General features: G+C 44.5%; 1 protein-coding gene across 1 annotated transcript in view; it reads left to right on the forward strand.

The window, feature by feature from the left end:
* Window positions 1-3,711: 3,711 nt before the first annotated feature.
* The window catches only part of PRDM6 (PR/SET domain 6), a 72,366-nt gene continuing 54,063 nt past the window's right edge, over window positions 3,712-22,014 (forward strand). Inside the window, exons 1-2 of the mRNA XM_051643021.1 lie at window positions 3,712-4,234; window positions 13,532-13,839. Of these exons, the coding sequence (XP_051498981.1) occupies window positions 3,712-4,234; window positions 13,532-13,839 (831 nt within the window). The remainder of the gene's footprint in view (window positions 4,235-13,531; window positions 13,840-22,014) is intronic.

Consider the following 22,014-nt stretch of genomic DNA (forward strand, 5'->3'; position numbering starts at 1 on the left):
TGAGAGAAGGGGAAGGAGGAGGCAGTAGTTTAAAACTCTTTTCTTTTTTCTACATCTTTACACACAGAAGTCACATTCAGGATGAAAAAAAAAATAAAAAATAAAAATAGATAGCAACAACCAAGAAACAGCAAGAAATAGACGGCAGATAAACTCGGTGGAGACAAAAGGGACGCGCACAAACGGCTCTGCCTGGGGAGGCGAGACCCGAGGTCAGGGTTGGCTAAAGCCGTCCCAGGGAGGGGCAGGTTCAGGGGCCGGGAGCCCTGCTCGCAGATGTGCTAGCCCTGCTCTTTCGAGGGGGGGGGAAGGGTCCTGTAGTGGTGACATTTTGGAGAGGCTGGGACCTGAGCCGTGTCCCCTCCTGATGAGACACGTCGCTGCCCGCCAGCCCGCCGACACAGGGAGCATCCCCACTAGCCGCTCGGCACTGGGGCTGTCCTGCGGCTCACCCAACTTCCCCGCCGCCCCTCTTCCCCTTGCCCAGCTTGGGTCGAGTGAAGCCGGCGCAGCAGGGGGTGCTTGTCGTCACTGAAAAAAAGCCAAACGACGAAGCTCCTTGGAGCGCCGGCCCCCGCCGCGCCCTCCCGAGAGGCGGAGAGCGCCGGCCGGTGCTGCCTGGCCGCACCGCCCCGGACCTGCGGGCAGAGCCAGCGGCCGCGGGGCCAGGCTGCATGCGGGATCGGCTGCCTGCGGGACCGGCTGCCTGCGGGATCGGCTGCCTGCGGGACTCTGCCTGCGGGAACCTGCCCCCTCCTGCCCGCCGCCTGTGCCGGGGTCTTCCGTTGCCCGCCTGGCCCTGAGGACGGGTAAAGGCGTCGAGCCTTGTACTATTTCCTTCCTCTTTCCCCTGGTTAGGCTGTGTCCCAAACTGCCAGGAAAGTCTATAAATTTTATTCTGCCACCTTGGTCTCTCGAAGTGCTACTTTTCTAGCTGTAAAGAAACCCTCACAGTAACAGATTGAAGTCCTCCTAATACCAACCCGCATGCAGTATTTCTGTTAACAACTCAAGGCAAGTGCAGATATTGACAATGTACTTAAGTCCATTAGCTAGGAGGTTTTCCCCACTTCATCACGTTTTTCTAGCGTGAAACGAATTTTAGATATTGCTGCCACTAAAAGCAATTAAGTATTTTTAAAAATTGTCCAGTAAGGAAAACAACAGTAACGCAGAGGTGCACATTTTTTAAAAAATTAAGAATCAGAGAGAGTGGAATAAAATTGTGCTCAGGAAGGAGGTGGCCAAGGACAAGACACTGTATTGTTGCAGTCAAAATAAGGACAACCAAGCGCTCCCATTCGCAGATGCATGTCCCCAACAGCGCGGTATGCGCACGCTGGTGACCGTACGAACAAGACTCCCACCCTGCACCTCTGTCCTTCAGCTGAACGGCCGTATTTCAGAACTTCAGAAAGTGGATTAATTGAGCGGAAGGGCTGAAAATTCATTATATGTTGTACAATGGAATTGATCAAAGACATAAATAAGGTTTTTATAGCTAGTATTTATAACCCATAAAAATCGAAGTTTTTTTCCTACTCGTGTTTGCCTTTAACTTAGGTGTTATCAATCTATACAGCAGATGACTGATGACCTTGTCAAAATGACGCCAGTCAAAACATTTTTTGCCCCAGTCCCGTTCAAATTTTTGTTAAAATGTCCTGCCTTAGACACAGACAAAGTCTAAACAGCAGCAGCTTTCCCAGGCTCTGCGAGAATGAAGGGTGGGAAAGAAATAAACTAGAAACAGGGTGGGGGGGGGAATTGCAAAAACTGTTTACACGGGAACATGTTACGTTTGTAAGGAAGTCTGCGTTTGAGGCAGCGTGGCACCTGCCAGTGGGTGCTTTTTTTGACACTAGAGAGATGTTTTGGGGATATAAACACTTTGTGTAAGTATTTTGTCTTGAATGCCTGGGATACGATGTACATGCGATATACAGAAGAGATTTTAGTTATCGTCTAGTATTTCATACGGTGTAGGAAAGAAACTAGAAAAACTTAAATACTCACTGATACGTGAGCTCAACAACTGAGTAGCAGGGGAAAAAAAGCCAATTTTTAAGCAAAGTGGAGAGAAAAGGTAGATGGAGATGAGAAGTTTCTCGCCGCAGGTTGCATTTCTGCTTACTTCTTGCTCTGTGCTGAAACAGAGTACGGGGAGCAGGAGAGGGACGTGATAGTGCTCGAGGAAACAAGGTCTGAGGTGGGAGAAAATCTAGTGCGATAAATTCCCTCGTCCGTGTTGAGACCTCCTGGGGCAGGTCTCAGGTAGCCGAGGGGAACGGGAGGCAGGTCATCTCAGGAGACACGTTAAGTGAGGTAGGTGGGACAATATCAGGACAGCGAAAAGGGCCAGGAAAGTCTCTCAAACCCACCTTAGCCCCCAGGGTGCAAAAGGCAAGCGAGGCAAGGCCATGGCTCCCGGGAACCGGGCAGTGTGCGAGGCGCTCCCTGGCTGGTGTCGGGAGCTCCCGCTGCCGACCCACAGTTCTGCGCTGAGGACCGCGCGGCGTCGCGGATCCTGCTGGGGCTGCGTCGGGCTATTGCTCCCCTTCCGCCAGGAGAAAAGCCCGGCTCTTGACGGGGCGTTGTGCTCCCGGAGCTGGGGAGGGATGAGAGAGAGGGAGGGGGAGAGGAGGGGTGGGGTGAAGAGGGAGAGAGGGAGGAAAGGAGGAGGGAAGGAAAGGGACACCTTTAAAAGTTGAGCAAGGAACAAAGTGGGGGAGGTTGCCAAAAAAAAAGGGCTCTGCCTTCAGGCTCGCTGGTAACTTCCCGCTCCCTCCCCTCCCTCTCCTACACACCATACACACTTGTATTTTGCGCTGTCGTAAAACCCACGTGTCTAGCCCGGAGTCTGCCAGAGCCGAGCAAAGAGCTCGGGCGCGACCGCGATGCGCAGCCAAGGCAAAGGGAGGCCGGTGGCTCGCAGCTAAGCCGTCCTGCGGGTCCTCGGCACCTGGAGGGGGATCACCCCACTTTCCCTTGGACAAAAACCAGAGAAGTCTCCCCTCTCAACCCTCCTCCGGCTCGAAGGCTCCCAGGGCTGCTCGCACCTCCGCACGCCGCCCGCGCAGCAGCCGCTCCAGGGAACCCTGCTCAGGTAAGGCAGCTCCGGTCTGGGCTCCAGCGAGGGGCAGCCACGGCCCCTCTGCCTCGCCCGGCACAGCCAGCCCAGCAGGGGCCGCGGTGGGGTACCTTCACCCGCGGGAAGGGTACTGCCTGGCCGTGTCCTCCTCCTGTAACTGCTCGTGTGGGAAACAGGAGTGTTTCCTCCTCCCTGTTGTCAACTTTGATAGTCGCTCGCTCACACGGAGGGAGGGAAGGGAACGAAAGGGAAAAGCATTGCTTGCGCCCGGGACTGGGAGAGCGTTTCAGGGCGGCTGGCTCTCCACCCGCGGGCGTGAGGGGCTGTTTGCCGCTGCTCCCGTCCTGGCCGCGCTCCGGGGGAGGCAACCATAGCGGGGGGCCAGCCGTGTCGCCAGGGCCAGGATATTTCTCGCCTGTCGCCCGGGGGCTCTTTGGGCAGACGTTTCCTTATGCCCACTCTGTCCCCTGCGGGGACGCAGGACAGGAACCTCGGGCAATCCACGCGTGGGCCGGGGTGTCCCAGAGTAGGGAGAGCAGCGGAGTCGGGGCGGCCCTGCCGGGGCGGGGCGGGGGTCTCACGGCTGCTGTCTCCTTCCTCTCCGCTCCACAGGCAGAGCGATGCTGAAACCGGGCGACCCCGGCGGATCCGCGTTCCTGAAGGTGGATCCCGCATATCTGCACCACTGGCAGCAGCTTTTCCCGCAGAGCAGCCAGCTCAAGAGCAGCGGGGCCCTCGCCCAGCTCCAGCCACCCGAGAGAGCCGAGCCTTCGGCTGACAGCCTCCGCCAGCGCCCGGCCTCCCTCTCCTCCGCCTCCTCCTCTTCCTCGTCCACTCCGTCTTCCTCATCGACCTCCTCCTGCGTAGCCGCTGCAGCTGCTTCCCTGGCCGGCCTGACCTCGCTGCCTGTGACCCAGCTCCCGGTCTTCGGACCGCTGCAGAGCTCCGAGCCCCCGGCCGGGGGAGCGCCCGCTCCCCTGCAGGGTAAGGACTTGTGCGGAGCCGGCAGCAGCGGCAGCAAATGCGGCGAGCGCGGTGCCGCTCGGTTCCGGTGCACGGCCGAGGAGCTGGACTACTACCTGTACGGGCAGCAGCGCATGGAGATCATCCCCTTGAATCAGCACACCAGTGACCCCAACAACCGTACGTATCGTGCCCCTTCTCACAGTCCCTGAACCCCTGTCCTCCGCCTCTCCCCGCACCAGGCCAGCCTAGGGACACTTCAAACTGGGGAACCGCGGTCGGTGCCCGCACCGCTCTCTCCATGAGAAGCATCCTACCGCCCTGCTCTTCCCTCCCTTGGGCTGCTTTTGCGTTGCTCCCAGTGTTTTAGGGAGGCAGGCGGTAACCCCTTGGTAAGAACTCCGCTTGACCCAGGTCCTTCCCTGGAAGGCACACCTCAGCGGGAAGGCAGCTGTGGGGATAGGTTTCGCTCGGAGGGCTGGCTTAGGGAAATGGACTCGGAAATGGTTCAGAGCAACTTGCTGTAAAGCCGGTCCATTTTCGCCTTCCTTGTCTCACTCCGTTCCTGCCTGGAAAGCCCGGGCTTCGCTGAACACCCTGAAATCAATTACTTCTCCGATCTGGGCAGGGGAAAACTTGCAGTTTTCATCAGATAGGCTAGGGCAAAGTTTTCCCCCCTCTTATCCCGGTATATCGTTTTCCTTTCAGACCTCGTTAACGCCTCGCTAGTTTTAGTTTTCACCCCTACGGAAAAGCATGGCACAGCCTTTTAATAAGAATAGTTGGTTTTCCAGACCATAAAGGTCATCTACCCGAGTGCCAGAATTAATTTAGGATTTGGTGGTTACAAAACGTTCAATACTGCTGCTGCTAATTACGGACCTTTTAAAAATTATATATATTTTTTCTTTTTTTTTGTGGGAGAGGTGCCCCTCTAATAGGGGTGCCCCTATTATTAAACTTCTGTATCGACCAGAAGTTGTCTTTTGTTCCTGTATATGTAGATACGAAGCAACCGACGAAATTCACGGGGTGAAAATAGCTAGATTAACTAAATTAATTAGATTTAATACTAACATTCAGAGCACATTGCTCTGTCCCTGTTAAACATCTAGCATGGCTTCAGCGTATGCACTTTTTTCATTGCTTCGAACACCGTCTCTTACTCTAAAGTTTCTTAAAATTCTTGTTTTGTTGTACTTCCCCTCCAAAAGTGTTTAAGGAAGGCAGAAGAACAGACAAATGACATCTCAAACCAGCGATCCGTAAGCACATGCTCAAGAAAAACGCAGATTTGTTTAAATTCATTTCAGATGCAGAGATTGTTTTGAAAGTTTCCATGAAACTCTGTTGTGTATTAATTAAACTCCATGGGTGTTAGCATAGTCTTACTCATTATGCGTAGGTCTTAAAGAGCGAGAGGAAAGTTGACTCAGAGTTTAGTGGGGATTTTTCACCTTCTCTTACCATCACAAATCTTTCTATATTGGATACCTACCATGTTTCGAGATAATTCCTCTCGCTTAGTTTTACTCTGTAATGAAACGTGTTAGTGTATTTTCTATTCTTGGTTGCAGTAAACGCGATCTCATAAATTACATCCACTTAAAGGAATCCCAAAAGCACTTTTAGTCACCAACCAAACCGTTCATACAATACATGGTTTACTTCTCGGAGCAGCTCCGTAAATCTGCAAGTTTTTAAAAAGAGAAAGGAAAAGCTATTTGGGAGGGAAGAGTTTTTAAGGAGTAAGTGGCACTCCGCGGAGTTGCAGGCGAAGTCTGCATGGCTTCTTCCCCACCGCGATATATATTCAAGGTGTATTCGAGGAAGCAAACGGGTCGATTGCCGAAAGGACGCTTGTGAATCGTAGTCCCTCTGGGACGGGGCAGCGCTTGCCGTTCAAAGGATGGGGACAGGGTGCGGCCGGTTCGGCCTCTCCCTTTTTGTTGTTGTTTTCTGCAGCGAGATCTAAAAAGTCTTATCATTGAACTTGCTTTCTAAGGCGACTTTTCGCCCCAGCGGTTTTAAGATGACTCTGAGCAAAACTACTAGCGAGAGCGATTCAGCCTTCTGTGACCAGGTGCGTTTGCTTTGGGAACCTTGATCATAAGAATAAAGAAAAAAGCCAGCTGCGCCTGAGGAAGGAGTACGGGAGGTGCAGCCCGTGCTGTGTCACGCTCTCCACTCGCTGGCCCCGGCCGAGGCGCTGCACAGCGCTCTGCAGGGCACCGGCCCGCCGAGCCCGGCTTCCCGAGCGCCCGGGCTGTCACTCTAGGAGCCCAAGCAGGACTTCTCACCGCTTTGGCTCCGTCCCTCGCTCGCTCCCCTGGCAGCACCGGAGCTGCCCGTTTGAGGGAATGGAGGTTGGGGTTTTGGGTGAAGTGGGATGCCATCGACTTCAGTTTGGGTTGTACTTGCTTGCTGCACTTTCAGTTCCGGACAGCCCTGCCGAAACTCCGAGTCAGACTAGCGGGCGCCTTGCGGGCAGGGGGCTCTCCCCAGCCTGGCAGAGACCCCCACTCGCACGGCCCCATCCTCGCCCCGACAGCTGGAGCAGGGCCGCTGCCTCGGCCTTGCCCGAGTGCAGCCTGCCGGTATGGGATTGGCGGCAGGCCCCGGCTACGGGGAAGCTGCTGGGGTTTGTACCTTCTTCGCGAACCAAGCGAGTGCCCCCTTTCCCCCTCCTTTCTAAAGGCCTTCCCCGACCATCTCCTTCTTCTCCGGGGCAAACCGGTACTCCGGCAGGATTGTCCTGCTGGGCTCATCCCCTCGGGAGAGGCATCTGCAAACTTCGCCGGAGCCTTCGGCCGCTCTCCGGGCGGACAGCCCAGCGGGGAGGCGGGAGGGCGGGCGGCTCCCGCGGGGGCGGCGGCGTCGCCGCCTCCGCGCTGGGAGAGCCCGAGTGTCGGTGTCGGCCCTGGTCCCGGCCGCCCACCACCCTCCGGGCTCGGCTCCCCAGCGCCCGGCCCGGCTCGGCGCCGGGCGGCCGCCTTGGGAAAACGGATGGACGGCGGTTTCCCCATAGGCACACGCCTCGATCGCCAAATATCAGTGAACAGGGCACGGTCTTGGGCGAGCAAGGGGGGCGAGGGCCAACAAGGAGCTGTGGGTTAAGTATCTGTATGTAATTGAGTTAGATTGAAAGGGGTTTAGGTGGGGCGGGAGTTGGAGGGGGGAGAAGAAACAACCAACCAAGAAACAAAACCCTAATTAGGGCCCCGCGGTCTTTACTCCCAGGGAAGTAAAGGGGATTATGTTAAAACCCTGATAATGTGGCAGGCGGCTGGGGACCGTTTTCTTCCCAGCTCTGAATCTGGAAGGATGAGGGTATTTCTGGGCGCGGGGGGAGGGGCGCGGTGAGGAGAAGATCTGCTGAGGTGAATTTGGGGGGTGCGAAGCCGGCTTGCTCCCTCATAGGCTTGCCCCTCGCTGCTGGAGAGAGGCTTTCGCAAGAAGTCTGCAACTCCTCTGCCTTTTCTAGAAAACGCCAACCTGCCAGTGTAATAAATATGCTGTGTAAAACTAAAGTGTCACGCAAGCAAGCAGTTTGCACGCCTCTTCCCATTCAATTTACCGGGAGACAGTGTATATATAACATGCTGTGAAGTGGATCGGTGTAGGGAATATTTGAATTTTGTTCTCTAGACTGCTGGTAACCTGTATGATTTAGCTATTTTATATCATTAGTTACCCAGGACCCTTAAACATAGCAGATAGCCATATATTAGATTGAGGTTAGAGAAGGTGGTGACTGTTTATTTAGGGTGATAAAATGGTCCATCAGCAGTAATCTCCATCGATATGTGCCACCAGGAGATGAAGGATGAGGGGACAAGCCACAATTAATTGCCCTATAGTTTTGTAGGAGAGAGTGGAGCCGGTGCGGACTGAACTTCGATCTCCTCTCCCAGAGCCTATTCATCATCTCTACATTGTGTATGGGGGTCTCTCAGGGCCAGGGGGTGGCAAGGTTTATCTTTATCTACACACAATATTCTCCTACCCTTCTCATACCTGACATGGAAATATAATTCATTCATACCTTCAATCGAAGGCAGGGAAGATCAAACCCACCTCCCCCAACCCTACCCCAAACCGCCTCTCAAAACCAACTCGAAAGCCGCTCCGCATAGCGGGACGGACCCCACATCTTCCGTCCCATCCCGGGGGCTCAAGCAGGTCCTCCCACCCTATCTTCCTCGGAGGAGCTGGGGCGGGGTGTTTCTCACTCCCGACCCGGGGGGTTCGGACCCTGAGGCAGCTCTTGAGCCCATGCAGGAGCACGGCCGGGATGGCCGGCGAGGGCTCCGCTTTGTCCCCCCTACTCCATGGCGGTGACTGGGCCTGGCAGGGGGAGAGCGGGGACGGGAGGCGAGGAGAGGGGGTACAAGCCTTGGGCGGGGGTTCGGACCCCGGGAAGGGTCGGGCAGAGCCTGGCGGGGGCGGCCGGAGACGGTGCCCGCCGTGACTCGCCGCCCTCCGGCGGCAGCTCCGCACCCCCACGCCGCGATCTGGCCCCTGGGGCAGAAGCCTGGGCTCGGCCCCGCTCTCCGCAGAGACTATTTAGGACAGATAAACAAATAAATAAAAGGAACTCGAGGGGGAAAGCGCATCTGTGTTTCGTCCTCCCGAAAGCCTGCCTGAAGTCAGGCGGTCTGCAAGAAACTGCGATTAATTTCGCAAAAGGAGATTGATGCCAGCTTGTCGATGAGGAAACTGAGACACGAGAAACCCGTGATACCTTGGCAAGCGCCAGCCCTCCTTAAAAGAAAAGGTACTATCACATTCAGCTCACTGACCCTCTTAGCTGGGTACCCGGGCCTAGCCAGGGTCTCAGGGCCAGCCACAGTGATTTATACATGCAACTGAGTAATACCGTGTGAAATGATGGCCACTTACACTGGATACCTGCGTGTGTGCGGTGAATTATGAGGCTGAGGGTCAGAGGCTGCCCTTCTTTAATACAGGCAAACTGCAGGTATCCAGCATAACTGCACCTTTGAAGCATATTATTGCCAAGACAAAAATACATTTATTTCATTTATTGTTACAGCTGGTTTGCCGGTTAAAACACTATGTCGGGCCCTATCTTGCACTGACAAAAACTTTCTCCTCTCAAATTTCTATTAAAACATGCAGTAGTAGTGTTGTTTTGCTTGGAAAGTGTTTAGAATTGTATTTTGTGGGCAACAATGTGTCCTTTCCCTTTTGGTTAGGTTTAGAACTTTTAAGAGTACTCACATGGAATTGTAGTGCTGGCATTATGCTGTGTTCATTTTTATGGAGGGAAATAAATGATAACATATTGCAGTCTTCCCAAAAGAGCCATACCAAACAGCTCCACTAGGAAACAGTTCAATTCTTTTTTTTTTTTTTCTTGCATCTTCCTTGCCTTAATCCTCCCAGCTATAGAGCGTGAAGGTATAAAGTGAGAAACTGATCTCCTTCCAAAGAGCCTGGCTGCATCTGGGCCTGCAATGGAGCATTCTAACTGACTTTACCTTCTATGTCTCCTGATTTTTATCAGGAGACATTCTGTTCTGGTTGCAGTCCTCCTAGCTTTTTCCATTTTCAACAGGTCTCTCAATTTTCTCACATTTCTTGCTTCTTCTTGTCTTCATTTGTGCCTTGACTGACATCATTACAGCCAGTGGAAGTATTAATTTCAGCAGTCCTTGGAGGAGGCCTGTACTCACACAGCTGCTCTCTGAGGCCGAAGTAGGAGGAAGAACACAGTACATTCCCTTGCCAGCCTGTGTGGCAGTCCTCTGGAAAGCTCACACTTATCCCACCATGTCCTTTTCTTGTGAACTTCCCGCACCATTGTGTGTCTTAAGAGTTGCCATCTAGTTTGGCGACTCTAGTGATGTCAATGCACCACAGCACCCTCCCTCTGAAAAGAAAAAACCCTTCTTTTTATCTATTATTAAGCATGTTGCTGCACTGTACTGTATTCTACTTTGCTCTATCCATGAAGACGATACTGTTGATCATCTCTGTGAGCCACAGTAATGTGCAAGTCTTGAAGATTACCCTTTTTTCCTCTACCTGATATTAAGGACTTCCTTACTTTGTCCTTTGAGGCAGAGAAATTTACTACTTAAAATGACTGTCTTTAAGTGGGTGGTATAACATTACTGGAAGTGGGTTTGCATCACAGCCTTCTATGTAACATTACACAAAATTTAGTCACAGAAGAGGAAAAGATACATGGTAACTTTTTAGGTAACTTCAAGACATGCTCAAATATGTCCAGTAGGGCTTCCAGTCCTTAAAACATTTATGAGGAATTAAAAAAATTTTATTTGTACAATTGCATTAAAACTAAGGACAGATGTATAGAGCATGCAACAAGAAGAATTTCAGTGCTGCTTAGCATTAAAGACAGACTCCTCTCTCATCAACAAGCCATAAGCCAAAGCAGTTTCAGAAGATGTCCCATTTTCCAAATTTTTAGCTTTGGCAGGACAAAGGGAAAGGAACACAGCAGGAGATCAGATACTGCCTCTGCCAAGCATGAAAACATTACCAGTGTTTTTGGATAGTGGAAAATAAATATCACCATGTGTGACTTCCTGGAAGGGTAAATGATAGGGACACAGGGTTCATTTCTACTCCTAGTCAATTTATTAATTTATTTTTCTTAAAAAACATAGAAATAAAATGCTTCATGCATACATATTGTCAGAATGAACTGAAGAAATGGTTTTTCTAAGTGGGTATTAAAAGTTGCATGCATGAAAAGTAAAGCATATCTGGTGGCAGGATGCAGGAAATTGACACTAAGATTTCCTGAGTGGAGTCATGAAGATGCCTTAACATGTTTAATTAATGTTGCTGCACAGACACAATGTCTCCAAGAAAGCCATTAATAATCAGGTATTTTGGAGAAGAGTCACAGATCTAGAAGTTGGTTAAATAGTGCACATAGGTTGGATTGAAGGGCCTACCCTGGGTGCTGATTGACATCATGGTTAGATACCCTCTCGTTAGGCCCTCAGTTTTCTTGTCATATGTTTTCTTTCTAATTTGCATGGTAAGGTGCCATATTTTTAGAGTGCACTCACATGCCAACTTGTTTGGGTTGTGTGTTTTGTTTTGGTTATTTTTTTCTGTGTGTGTTTTTTTTCTTTCTTTGTTTGTTTGTTTTGTTTGTGTGGTGTTTTGTTTTTTTTTTTCCTTAACTCCAATGCAGCCCCTGAGGTCTTGGAATATGCCAGAAACAGAGGGTTTCTTGATGACTGGCTTCAAAGAGGAAAGAAAACATGTTGTGGTGATACCTCACTTTCCAAACTAGCTGTGGTAATAGCAATAACTACAAAAAATGCTAGTGTGTACTCACTGCCTTTTATTCATCATGCCTGGGAATGGCTGCAGGAATATCTGCTGCATAATATTCTTCTCTCAGGACTAGCCAGAAACATTTTCCCTGGAGTCCTACAAATCTCATCCTCCAGCCACCTCTAATTGACATGGCTGAGCGAGCAAAACTCCTCTGCAGTTGTGGTTTAACCCAACAAAAGCGTCGCTTTTTATTATATTGTTAAGGAAATGCTTTAACCCTCCATCCAAAAAGCAGGTTTTTTGGCCAATATAAGCAGGATCCCCACTAGGTGGCTTTGTCCTGGAGTTGCTCTGGTGTGCTGCAGTGCCGGCAAGGGCTTTGCTTCCCTCCTGCTCTTTTGCCCTTACCCTGCGTGACATGTCAGGGATGGCATGAGGTGACAACTTTCATTCGCAGGCAATCTTATGCAGAGGCACCCATCAGAGTTCTGCACAACTTAGTGCTTGCTTGCTTTCTTTCTGCTAAGATGTCAATGTTATGGATAGGGAAATGGAAGACACAGGCACTGAGTAGGGACACATGCATTTCCTGCAAGACTCCAAGGTGCAACCATTTCGAGGGAAGTTAGCTTCCTCATGTAATATAAGGATTTAAAATATTTTCATATTGCTGAATGCATAATTTTTGTATGGTAAAATTCAAAAGACAATGACAGGAAAAGTAGTTAGGAAGTGTGTCTAAAATGAGAGAATGTAAGTAGAGGCCATATTTTGAAAACACAGCTTTTATTATCCTTTAGAAGCTTTTACTGAATAGAGAGGAAGGTTTTGCTTTGAAAACTCTGTAGGAAAGAGGCCTACATAATACATAGTATATCCACCTTGAAAAGAAGTGCTGAGCCAGTTCCCCCTGAGAACTGAAACTGTGGTTACAGGCAAGAGAGCAAGTCTAAAATCTGTGGCTTAGGCCAAGAAGCTCCAGCTTCTGTAGTGAATTCTGTGCTTTATTTTTATAAGAACGGGTGTAGGTTGCATAAAATTATTAGGGGAAAAGTCTAGGCTTTGTTACATGAGTACTGTGACACAGTTATTGTTTTTCCTTTATATTTCTGGAATAAATTTATAGGAAAACCTTTACTGTGCTACAAAAGTGAAATGTGCAAGAGATGGTTTCAATAGGTTATGTTAACTCAGCATACGCCCAGAAAATGGTGCTCTTGAGCATGAAACATTTTCCTGGAAGTTTCATATTCGCGGCATGTGCAATACTGATCAGTGGAAATATTTAACCAAAAATTTCTTTGCTCAAAAAAGAAAAATCCCAGTACAATCTTCCAAAAATAGAGAATCATAATCTGTTATAAAGAGCGGTTAGGGAAATTAACATTTTTACAAACTGTTATTTTTCAGGGGAACTGCTCAGAAAACCAGATATGCTGGTTTTGTTCTTAGTCTCAGCTACATGTAACAGGCAGAGAACATGTATTCCCGTTTAATAAGAAGTTTCAAATGTGTGCTAGGAATCAGTAATATTTGTTACATAACTTCAAGTTAAAGGCTAGATTAATTTATAAGAAAGTAAATGTCCATACCTACTCTGGTTTGTCATTCTTGAGGTGCTTTTTTATTAATTGTATTTTCTAAGTTGATAGGCATGCACATATATGTTAATATAGAATTAGAATGAATGTTCATTTCAAATAAAAATGAAATTAAACCCTGTTCCATTTAAACCCTTGAGCTGTGTTAAGGCAAATGAGGGGGGCCTGCAAGGTATTATGAATGTGTTTTAAAATGTCTCACCAAAACACACTGGGATGGTTTAAATGGGTTATTTATATTAGTAAAAAAGTGGATCTTGAAACACACAAAAAAACCCACCCCAAAAACAACACCACAAAAACACTCAACAAAAAAACCTATGTTAAAATAAATGTGTCTTGGCAGGTCTGTGAACAGACCAGGCTTGCAAAATGCCTGCATGGCTTCTGCTCAGCCTTTGAGATTTCTTATTAAGGGCTTTGGTGAGATTAGGAAAACCATCTTAAGCAACATGCAAAACGGCAGTGGCATGAGCTGCCATGAACTGACAGAAAAGCAGCAGGACCTGCGTGAGCTTGCCTGTGGCAGTGATCATGGTGGTGGCCTGCTGCACCATGTGGATAATGTGTTTCCCTCTCTGCTCCACAGGATGTGACATGTGTGCCGACAACCGCAATGGCGAGTGCCCCATGCACGGGCCCCTCCATTCCCTGCGCCGTCTGGTGGGCACCAGCAGTGCTGCTGCAGCAGCCCCTCCGCCTGAGATTCCAGAGTGGCTCCGTGACCTGCCCCGGGAAGTGTGCCTGTGCACCAGCACAGTGCCTGGCCTGGCCTACGGCATTTGTGCAGCGCAGAGGATCCAGCAAGGCACCTGGATTGGGCCCTTCCAGGGAGTCCTGCTCTTGCCAGAGAAGGTTCAAGCAGGTGCCATCAGGAATACTCAGCATCTCTGGGAAGTAAGTCCTCATTTTTCCTTCCTTGCCAGATCAGATAGTTTTGAAGTAGACATTGAGTGTAAATCTATGTAGCGCTAGCACCGTTCACTAGCTCTGAAAAAATGCCAACACGATTTAAGCTCATCCTGCGTATTGGAAAATGTATCCAGTGTGAACAACAGCCTTACTGCACTAGATGTAACCAGAAAACCGGTGGACACCTCAGAGCACCGACGGGTTTATGCAGAAAAAGCAGATTGTTGCAGGTGCTGATCAGAGAGAGGTAGCCAGAGATTGCAATTATATTGTGAAGGTTACAACCACAGTGTGGTAACCTTCACATTTTGACCTGAGTAACAGGAGCTGATGGAGCTCTTCAGTCACAGTAACAGTTCTATCATCTTGGTCTGAGTGGCACATGTGGGTTGAGATGGCCTATTGCACCATTCCTGCTGCCTACAGACAGTCCAAGAAAGCTGCTGAATCCAGTGCAGAGCCTATTCTACAGCCCTGCTATTGCACAGTGAAGGCATTAATGCTCGTTCATGATCGAGTTCAACTTTGGTCCTGCATAGACTGTGCATTCCCCTTATGATGCTTTTGGTGCTGTTGTGTGATAGCCTCTTTCAGCTCTTTGAAGAGGGTTTATTTATTTGTTCATTTGTTTTTATTTGTCACCTTCTTAGAGAGGGTAACAGTGATAAATGATATGAAAACATCTGTGACGGTTTGGTTTATTTTGTGATGAACATTGACTGTAGTTTGGATCGTGAACCCGCTGGTGTAATCCTTTGGCCATACAGGGACATCCATGGCTGCTACAGCTTGCAACTGTGAATATTTCCTCCAGTGAAGCGCTGGAGTTTTGTGCTTAGATGTAATTTCTACATAGATGGTAACAGTAGAACCTTGCAGTAGGTTAATTAAGAATGAAAAAGCAGTATATGCTCATTTTACACACAGATCTAACAATGAATAGGGAACACATATAGTGCCAGTGTGTGTCAGAATTTCTTATTTACAGAAACAGCCTATTGTCTTTCTAGTCTTTTGTGATTAATTTCTTCTCTTCTTTGGGCTGGAAGGTGTAACCTCTTAATACTGTTTAGTTCTGTGTAGCTGCAGTTTCTGCTCAACTCGAGACTGTTACGGGGAGTCAGTAGAAACATGTCTGTACATCTGTGCATGGTACTTATCTAGACAAAATTAAAAGCTTCAGAATATAAGGGGATGTTCTTGCTAGTTAGAAACCTAACAAGTAATCTACGAAGATGCAAAGAGTGTCTTCAGTGGCTGTACAGTAGAAGTGGATGGATTTTTAAAACATGGTGTTATGGAACCAGCGTATTTTGTATACCACTTGTTCACAGGAAGCCTGTGGATATTTAGGTTGTCAGCTCTTTAAAACTGATGATTACGTCTTCTCATAATTATGTTTTGCTTTTGCATACTATCTAATATGTGCAACTTCTTTCTATGAGAAGGAGCTCCTATACATTTTTTATATGCAATTAATAAATAACACGTCAGGGTCTTTCTCTCAAAGTACTTACCCAAAAGAGTAATTGTGGCAAGAGGGAGATTTTCACATCAAAGGGTAAAAGAACAGCCTCAGAACACACTTAAATATACTCAGTAAAACTAGATGACTTGCAGTCATTGGGAATTTTGTTGCTGCTTTTCTCTTGCTGGAATTTCTCTTGAATAGCAGATAATAATACATTTGTCTTAAATCTGTTCCTATAAAAGCCCAGTGATTATAATTAGAACATTTTGAGATAGGCTATTAATATTATTACTTTTTTTTAATGGAATACTCTGTAGTGATGTTGGAGCTTTTATTTTCACAGTTAAGAGGGATTTTGTGGTTTATGGTATGTTAGTTGACAGAATATTAAATTATAAAATAAGCTTTCCAGCTTATCAAATTACATAAAACATCAAATTTAGCTAAAATAAATGGAGCTAGAGAATTTTACCTTATCACTAAATATTTACATTATCAATTATTTTTTAAAATTATTAATATTTTTTATGCAAGTTACATTGCAAATATTAATAATACCTTTTTTAATAGGCAAGAATTTTTTTGCGTAATTTCAGAGGATCTTAAAAACTGATTTAAAGCAATGAAAGAAGGAAGGTTGTTGGGGGGAAAGCCAAAAGCAAAGAAGAAAAAGATGTTAAGTAAAAATAAGAAATAGCACTGATATCTATGCCAAGATTCAGGCCACCGATGGGGTGTCAGCTGAGTTTTTGTATGGATTTGCTCTTCTATTCTTAACACAAAACACAGATTTCCTGCTGGCTAGCAAAACATGTTTATTTTAAGTGAATTATCTTAAAAATAATAGTAAAATTTAAGGATTTTTTTGAGAGGTGCAGTGGGCAGCTCACAGTCGCAGATTATTCCTGTTAATGGCAAAATTGTTAACAAAGAATGACATGCCCTGTGCTCCAGCTAAAAGTTTAGGCCATTCCTCATTTGTTTTGACTTTCAATTTGGTATGTTCTATCTATCAGACAATGAATGTTTAATAAAGTATAGCAAAAGAAGGTGATCAGAACGTGTGTGCGATTTTACAAAGCTGATCTATGAAAATAAACAAAAGCAGTTGGAAGTATGTATCTGAGCAGTCTGTATTCTCTTTGGCTATACAGACTGTATAGGAGTGTGGATTGCATCACTGTAAGCGTAAAAGGAATATCTCATCATTGTCCCTTTACGAAGCTGTGGCTCTAGTAAATTCTCTTCCACTGATCTTTCCAAGATGGCTGCAAATACAAGTAGGTCCACAGATCAGTTGTTTAGCATTAGGTCTTGATGGACTTTATGGAGAGAACTTCTCTTTCTTAGTACTGTAAATAGCATGCCAGTATTTTTTCTATCAGCACTGCAAAGTAAATTTGATAGATACTTGTTTTTGTTTACAGTTCTTTGTTTTTAGCATACACCAGTTATATTGAAGTGCTGTTGCAAAGACTTTAAAGCATAGTTACTGATTGGGTGGTTTTTTTTATTCTCTTTGTTGTGGGAAACATCAGAAGCACTGCATTTGATGTATAGTTGGACGCTATGGAAATATGCTTCAGTATGTCTGCACAAGTGTTCCCATCATGCACTCAGTGTTTGCTTTGTATGTAATCCATACAGCATCATGTACAGTGATTTGGAGTAAATTACATACCATTCCATTACCTCACAAAAGGCCTTGACACCTATGGGTGTTCTTGGGAAATCACAGAGTTCTCTCGCTATCAGCCAAGATAATTTTTTATAACTTACAGAAAGATCAGTGCTTTAGAAAGCCAAAAATATTAATAATTTTTAGTTGTAGTTCTTTTTTTTTTTTTTTCCCCTATGGCCCACTTTTATCCAATCCAGAGTTTGCTTGTATTTTATAAAAATACAATAAACTCTGATTTGTTTAAAACAAAAACAGGGCTGGGTGTATTAAGTAAACACTCTCTTCAGTAATACCGGCATATATTCCAGCACTGCTTGATAGTATTTCTGATTTTTTAATTTTTTTTTTCCTCCCATTTTGAAGTAATGAGAACAATCCTTTTGTTATTGCAATGAAAACAGAGACTTTCTCAGCAATTAGGTCTTACTGATGAGGATGAGATAATTTTCCCCTAATGTGTTTTCTAATAAAGAAGTGAAAAGGCACACTTGCTTCCAACATATATGAAAACATTATCTCAATTATTAATGTGTCCTTACTCCCTGGAGATAAATTAATCTGGTTGCACATGGTTTTCCCTTTCTGTTTAACATCAAAATTTAATAAGAGTAGACTTAAGGAATGTATACGGTATACACTTAAATTCTATCAGAAAAAAATACAGACATTTAAAAGACTTACATACATTTTAGTAGTCATAAGTTTTTCAGGCTCCAAACTCTAAACTGCAAATTCTGGAAGAAGTTAAATAATAAATGGTCTTTTCCTCTGCAAACGTAGTTTAAATTCAAAAAAACTTTTGCTGATAGACATATCAAAGGATAGAATCTCACAGTTTCCTTTTCTTCATTTGCCTGACAGAGAGTTTGCTGTCTTTCTTGATTTTTATTTGGTCAGAGATCAAATAGTTGGCTGCTTTTCTTTCTTTCTTTCTTTCTTTCTTTCTTTCTTTCTTTCTTTCTTTCTTTCTTTCTTTCTTTCTTTCTTTCTTTCTTTCTTTCTTTCTTTCTTTCTTTCTTTCTTTCTTTCTTTCTTTCTTTCTTTCTTTCTTTCTTTCTTTCTTTCTTTCTTTCTTTCTTTCTTTCTTTCTTTCTTTCTTTCTTTCTTTCTTTCTTTCTTTCTTTCTTTCTTTCTTTCTTTCTTTCTTTCTTTCTTTCTTTCTTTCTTTCTTTCTTTCTTTCTTTCTTTCTTTCTTTCTTTCTTTCTTTCTTTCTTTCTTTTTTCCCCCTGTTGTTCCTTGAAATAGCCCAAGAATGTCAAATACATTATCTCACTTTATTTTAACTTGCCTTAATTTAAGTTTGGCTTTCCTGGGAGAAATACTTTTTCGTATTTTAGTTTTGTCTTTTTTTTTTTTTTTTTCTTTTTCATGTATGAGCAAAATATATATGTAGCAGGACTCTCTTTAATAACTAAAAAAAGATGGATCTATGTTGCTGATTTTCCCCTGAAGTGGACAGAAGTAACTGGTACTATTAAAAAGTGTGCATATAATTTTAATAAAGTACCATTTGGGTACTTACTGGCCTATGTGTCCCACAGCTGAACTAAAACAAAACATTGCCTTCTATGAAATTAAACTTTGACTACATCTGGACCAAGAGCAGGCATTTTGGTGGGATGCATTCTGGCCAGAGTCCATGCAGCAGTACTATACATTTCTGTACAAATTAATATGCAGAGAGAATCCTTACCTTTCAACCAAAGCACACTTTCCAGTTACAGTGATAGATATGTATCCAGTTTCTCAAGGCTGTAGTTTCAGACTAAATTCGTTATTACAGCAAAGCACTGGGGGATAGAATCATGTACGTGCCTTAGTTCTAGTAAAGTGAAAATTATATTTTGCAGCAATCCATCATCTAGTATTCTAGACTGCTTGTCAGCCCTGCTTCAAATATGTCATGTGCATGAAATCAAAAGAATTTTTACTTGAAAAAAACACCTTAGTTATATTACTATTATATATAAAATTATGCAGAGTAACGGCTGGTTCTATTCTGTTGTTGCTTTGGTTTGCTTTTTCTGAGCATTTTGTGTCGTCTACCACAGTTGCACTTATTTTCTACTGAAAAAGCACAATAATTCTTACTTTTACATGGATTTTAAGTTCATGTGCTGCCTACTGGAAATATCCCTAATGTTGTGTTCAGTAGCTTGCTAAGCCAAAAGTTCAGTAAGAGTACATTCAATGCCACAGCTTTTTAAATTTATATACCTTAGAAGAAAATTGTGACAAGCCATTATAAAGCATCCTGCTAATATTAGTATTTCTGGATCACTTAGTGTCACATTTTTCCAGATAACTTTTAAAGTTATAGATTCCTTACTTAGGGTCAATAAAAAGTCAGCTTGTTCTTAAATATAAAAGCCACTTTGTGTTTGATAATTCTTATTCTTAGAAAAGCTAAACTAAACCTTGATATTTCTTTCGGAAGAGTGATTTTTATAAGACTTTTTCACACCTTACCTCGATGTATCTCTGTGTCTTTGGTATGCTTATTTCTTATACACAAGTTATCTGCCATAAGCCTGAGCAGACAAATAAGCCTAATCAAGTGCCACAAAATAAATCTAATTTGTCAAGGGGAATTATTCTCTTTCTTTGTAATAAAGCAAAGTTTGGAATAAAATTGGGTAGTGAATTGGACACCACCCCAGAATCTCAACATTACTGAAAACAATAATTCCATGGGCTGCATGTAACATGCACACATTCAGACACACACTATTCCTGGATAAAAAAATATTTTCAGAATTTCTAGACTGTCTGTTTTTCCACAGGACATAATCTTGGAGATTTTATTACATAATATGCAAAAATACTGAAATGGAACACAAAGAAATATCAAAGCCCATTTCTGTCCTTATTTGACCACTATCTTTCCATATTGCTCAAAAGCAATACAATCACCAATATTATGTAAGCATTTGACCTTTTATTTGTTATTAGTAAAAGCAATTTCCATTGTTGGATGAAATCTAGTGTCTAACGCCTGAAATTACACTTAATTTGTGATACCATTAACAGTGAATTATTTCAATTGACTTTTGATTCTAAGTGGGTAAATATAGGCAGTATTTTAATGAGATATATGGCAATCCAAAATGTGTTGCATACCTGATGCCAGTAATATATTAGTTATAGATTTGATAAGCTGAAACTGCAGCATATGCTTTTCAGGGTGTTGGTGATGTTCAGTATTTTGCAGAACTGTCTGAATCACTGCTTTACTCATAGTGCTCCCCCAGGTTTCATGGCAATAAATATGTGTGGACTTGAAAATGCAGACTTTTATGTAGCCGCTTAACATAAAAGCTGGAAAATTCAGCCCAGCATATACTTTCCTTCCACGCATTTGGCACCTTTTTCAGACAAGTTACAGAATTCCATTAACCAAATTGTTACACATGTGTGACAGAGGTTGACCTTTAGTCATGTCAATCCTTTTTGTGTAGGCCTCGGGCTCCAGTCTAATGGCTCAAAGCCTGATTTACTCACTGTAATAAGGGCAGGAGGTCGAGCAATTGTCAGCTTGCCTGCTCATACCCGTCTCAGAGCCTGGTTGAAGGCTGTTAACACAAAGCTTTTCAAAGTGAATTTACAACCACCACCACTGACAGAGGCCAATCAGTACACCATAAATGTCAGGTTAGTGAGATTGAGCAGTAAGTAAAGTACTGGCAGCCCACCATTGGCTGAAATCAATTGCTTAAGGTTAAACTGAGAATAGCAATCCATGTGTAGCTACCTCTGTGGAATCATCTTAAGCCTGGAGAGCAAGTTGGAGAGTGGTTAGGTGGAATTGCATACCAGCAACAGCCATGGCACCAAGCCCTCCATTTGCTGTCCTTCCATAGGAATGGTACCTGTACTGATGTGATTCATGGTCAAAAACTTGTTGGGCTTGCCTCTTAGTTATAGAAGTAAGATGATTTGGTTTTTTATGTACAGGAAAAAAAGAAAAAAAAAAGAAAAAAAAAGAAGAAAAGTGAGTGTGCTGTTTTGCCTGGACTAAGAAGACTAGGATTTTTTATTTTTTTTAATCTATTAGTTTAGTAATGTTCAACTATTATTAGTCCTTGGCTCCAGAGAAGGCTTTTTCAAAAGGAAACTGTGACTATTTGCTGTTGGCTAGTAACTGGAAACTATCACAGAATACACTAATGAGTGATTATGCACCTGATGGTCTGAATATCCATGAGATGTAGTTACCCACAAGACTGAATGTTTTTATCATTTTGTGTAGTGACAGCTTGGACAACAATTCATTTGGCTTTGAAAGCATCAGCATTAAAATGTAGGAATCCATTAAAATACTCTATGCCAGGATTTATAAATTAGGCAATTTCCTTGATTATTGCAATAATTTACAAAATTGATTGTCCCAGTGTGGTATAGGCAGATTTCAGTGATGACCATTGACAACAGGCACATCCTCTAATATCTATACTCATTGTTCCCTAAAAGAAAAGCCACTCTGCTATGAGGTTATTCTCCATCTCAAGGTCAATTATGCATTGAAAAATTCTACTACTGTGGAAGATCACACATCTTTAAAGAAGAACCACACCAGCTAGTTATAGACTGTAATGACAGCCAGAACACTCTTTTTTTCCCCTTCTGTTTGTAATTTGTTTGCTGGTGGCCAGGACATTCACTTGAGTCTGTAGCGCATATTCTCTGTGTGATCCGTTATTGAAAGGTAAATAATTTTGGCAAATTGCAGCTGTAAATATTTATTTGATTGAAGATCTAAAAGTCAATAATGTGTTTTATTTGTTGCATCTTAATGTTTTAATTAACCAATAGATATAGTGTATGGTAACTTGATTTAGGTCAACTCTTTCTGCAAGACATAATAAAGACATCATGTCACGAAGCAAATGCTCTAGAAGTTTTCCTGTATTAAAACAGACACAGCAGAGCCACAAAATGACACCCATCAACCACAAACCACAATGCTTTCTGCTTGTGTAAAATAAGGAATACGCACTGTAAAAACCT

This window comes from Apus apus, chromosome Z (genome assembly GCF_020740795.1).
Source record: "Apus apus isolate bApuApu2 chromosome Z, bApuApu2.pri.cur, whole genome shotgun sequence".
NCBI classification, from domain to species: Eukaryota; Metazoa; Chordata; class Aves; order Apodiformes; family Apodidae; genus Apus; species Apus apus.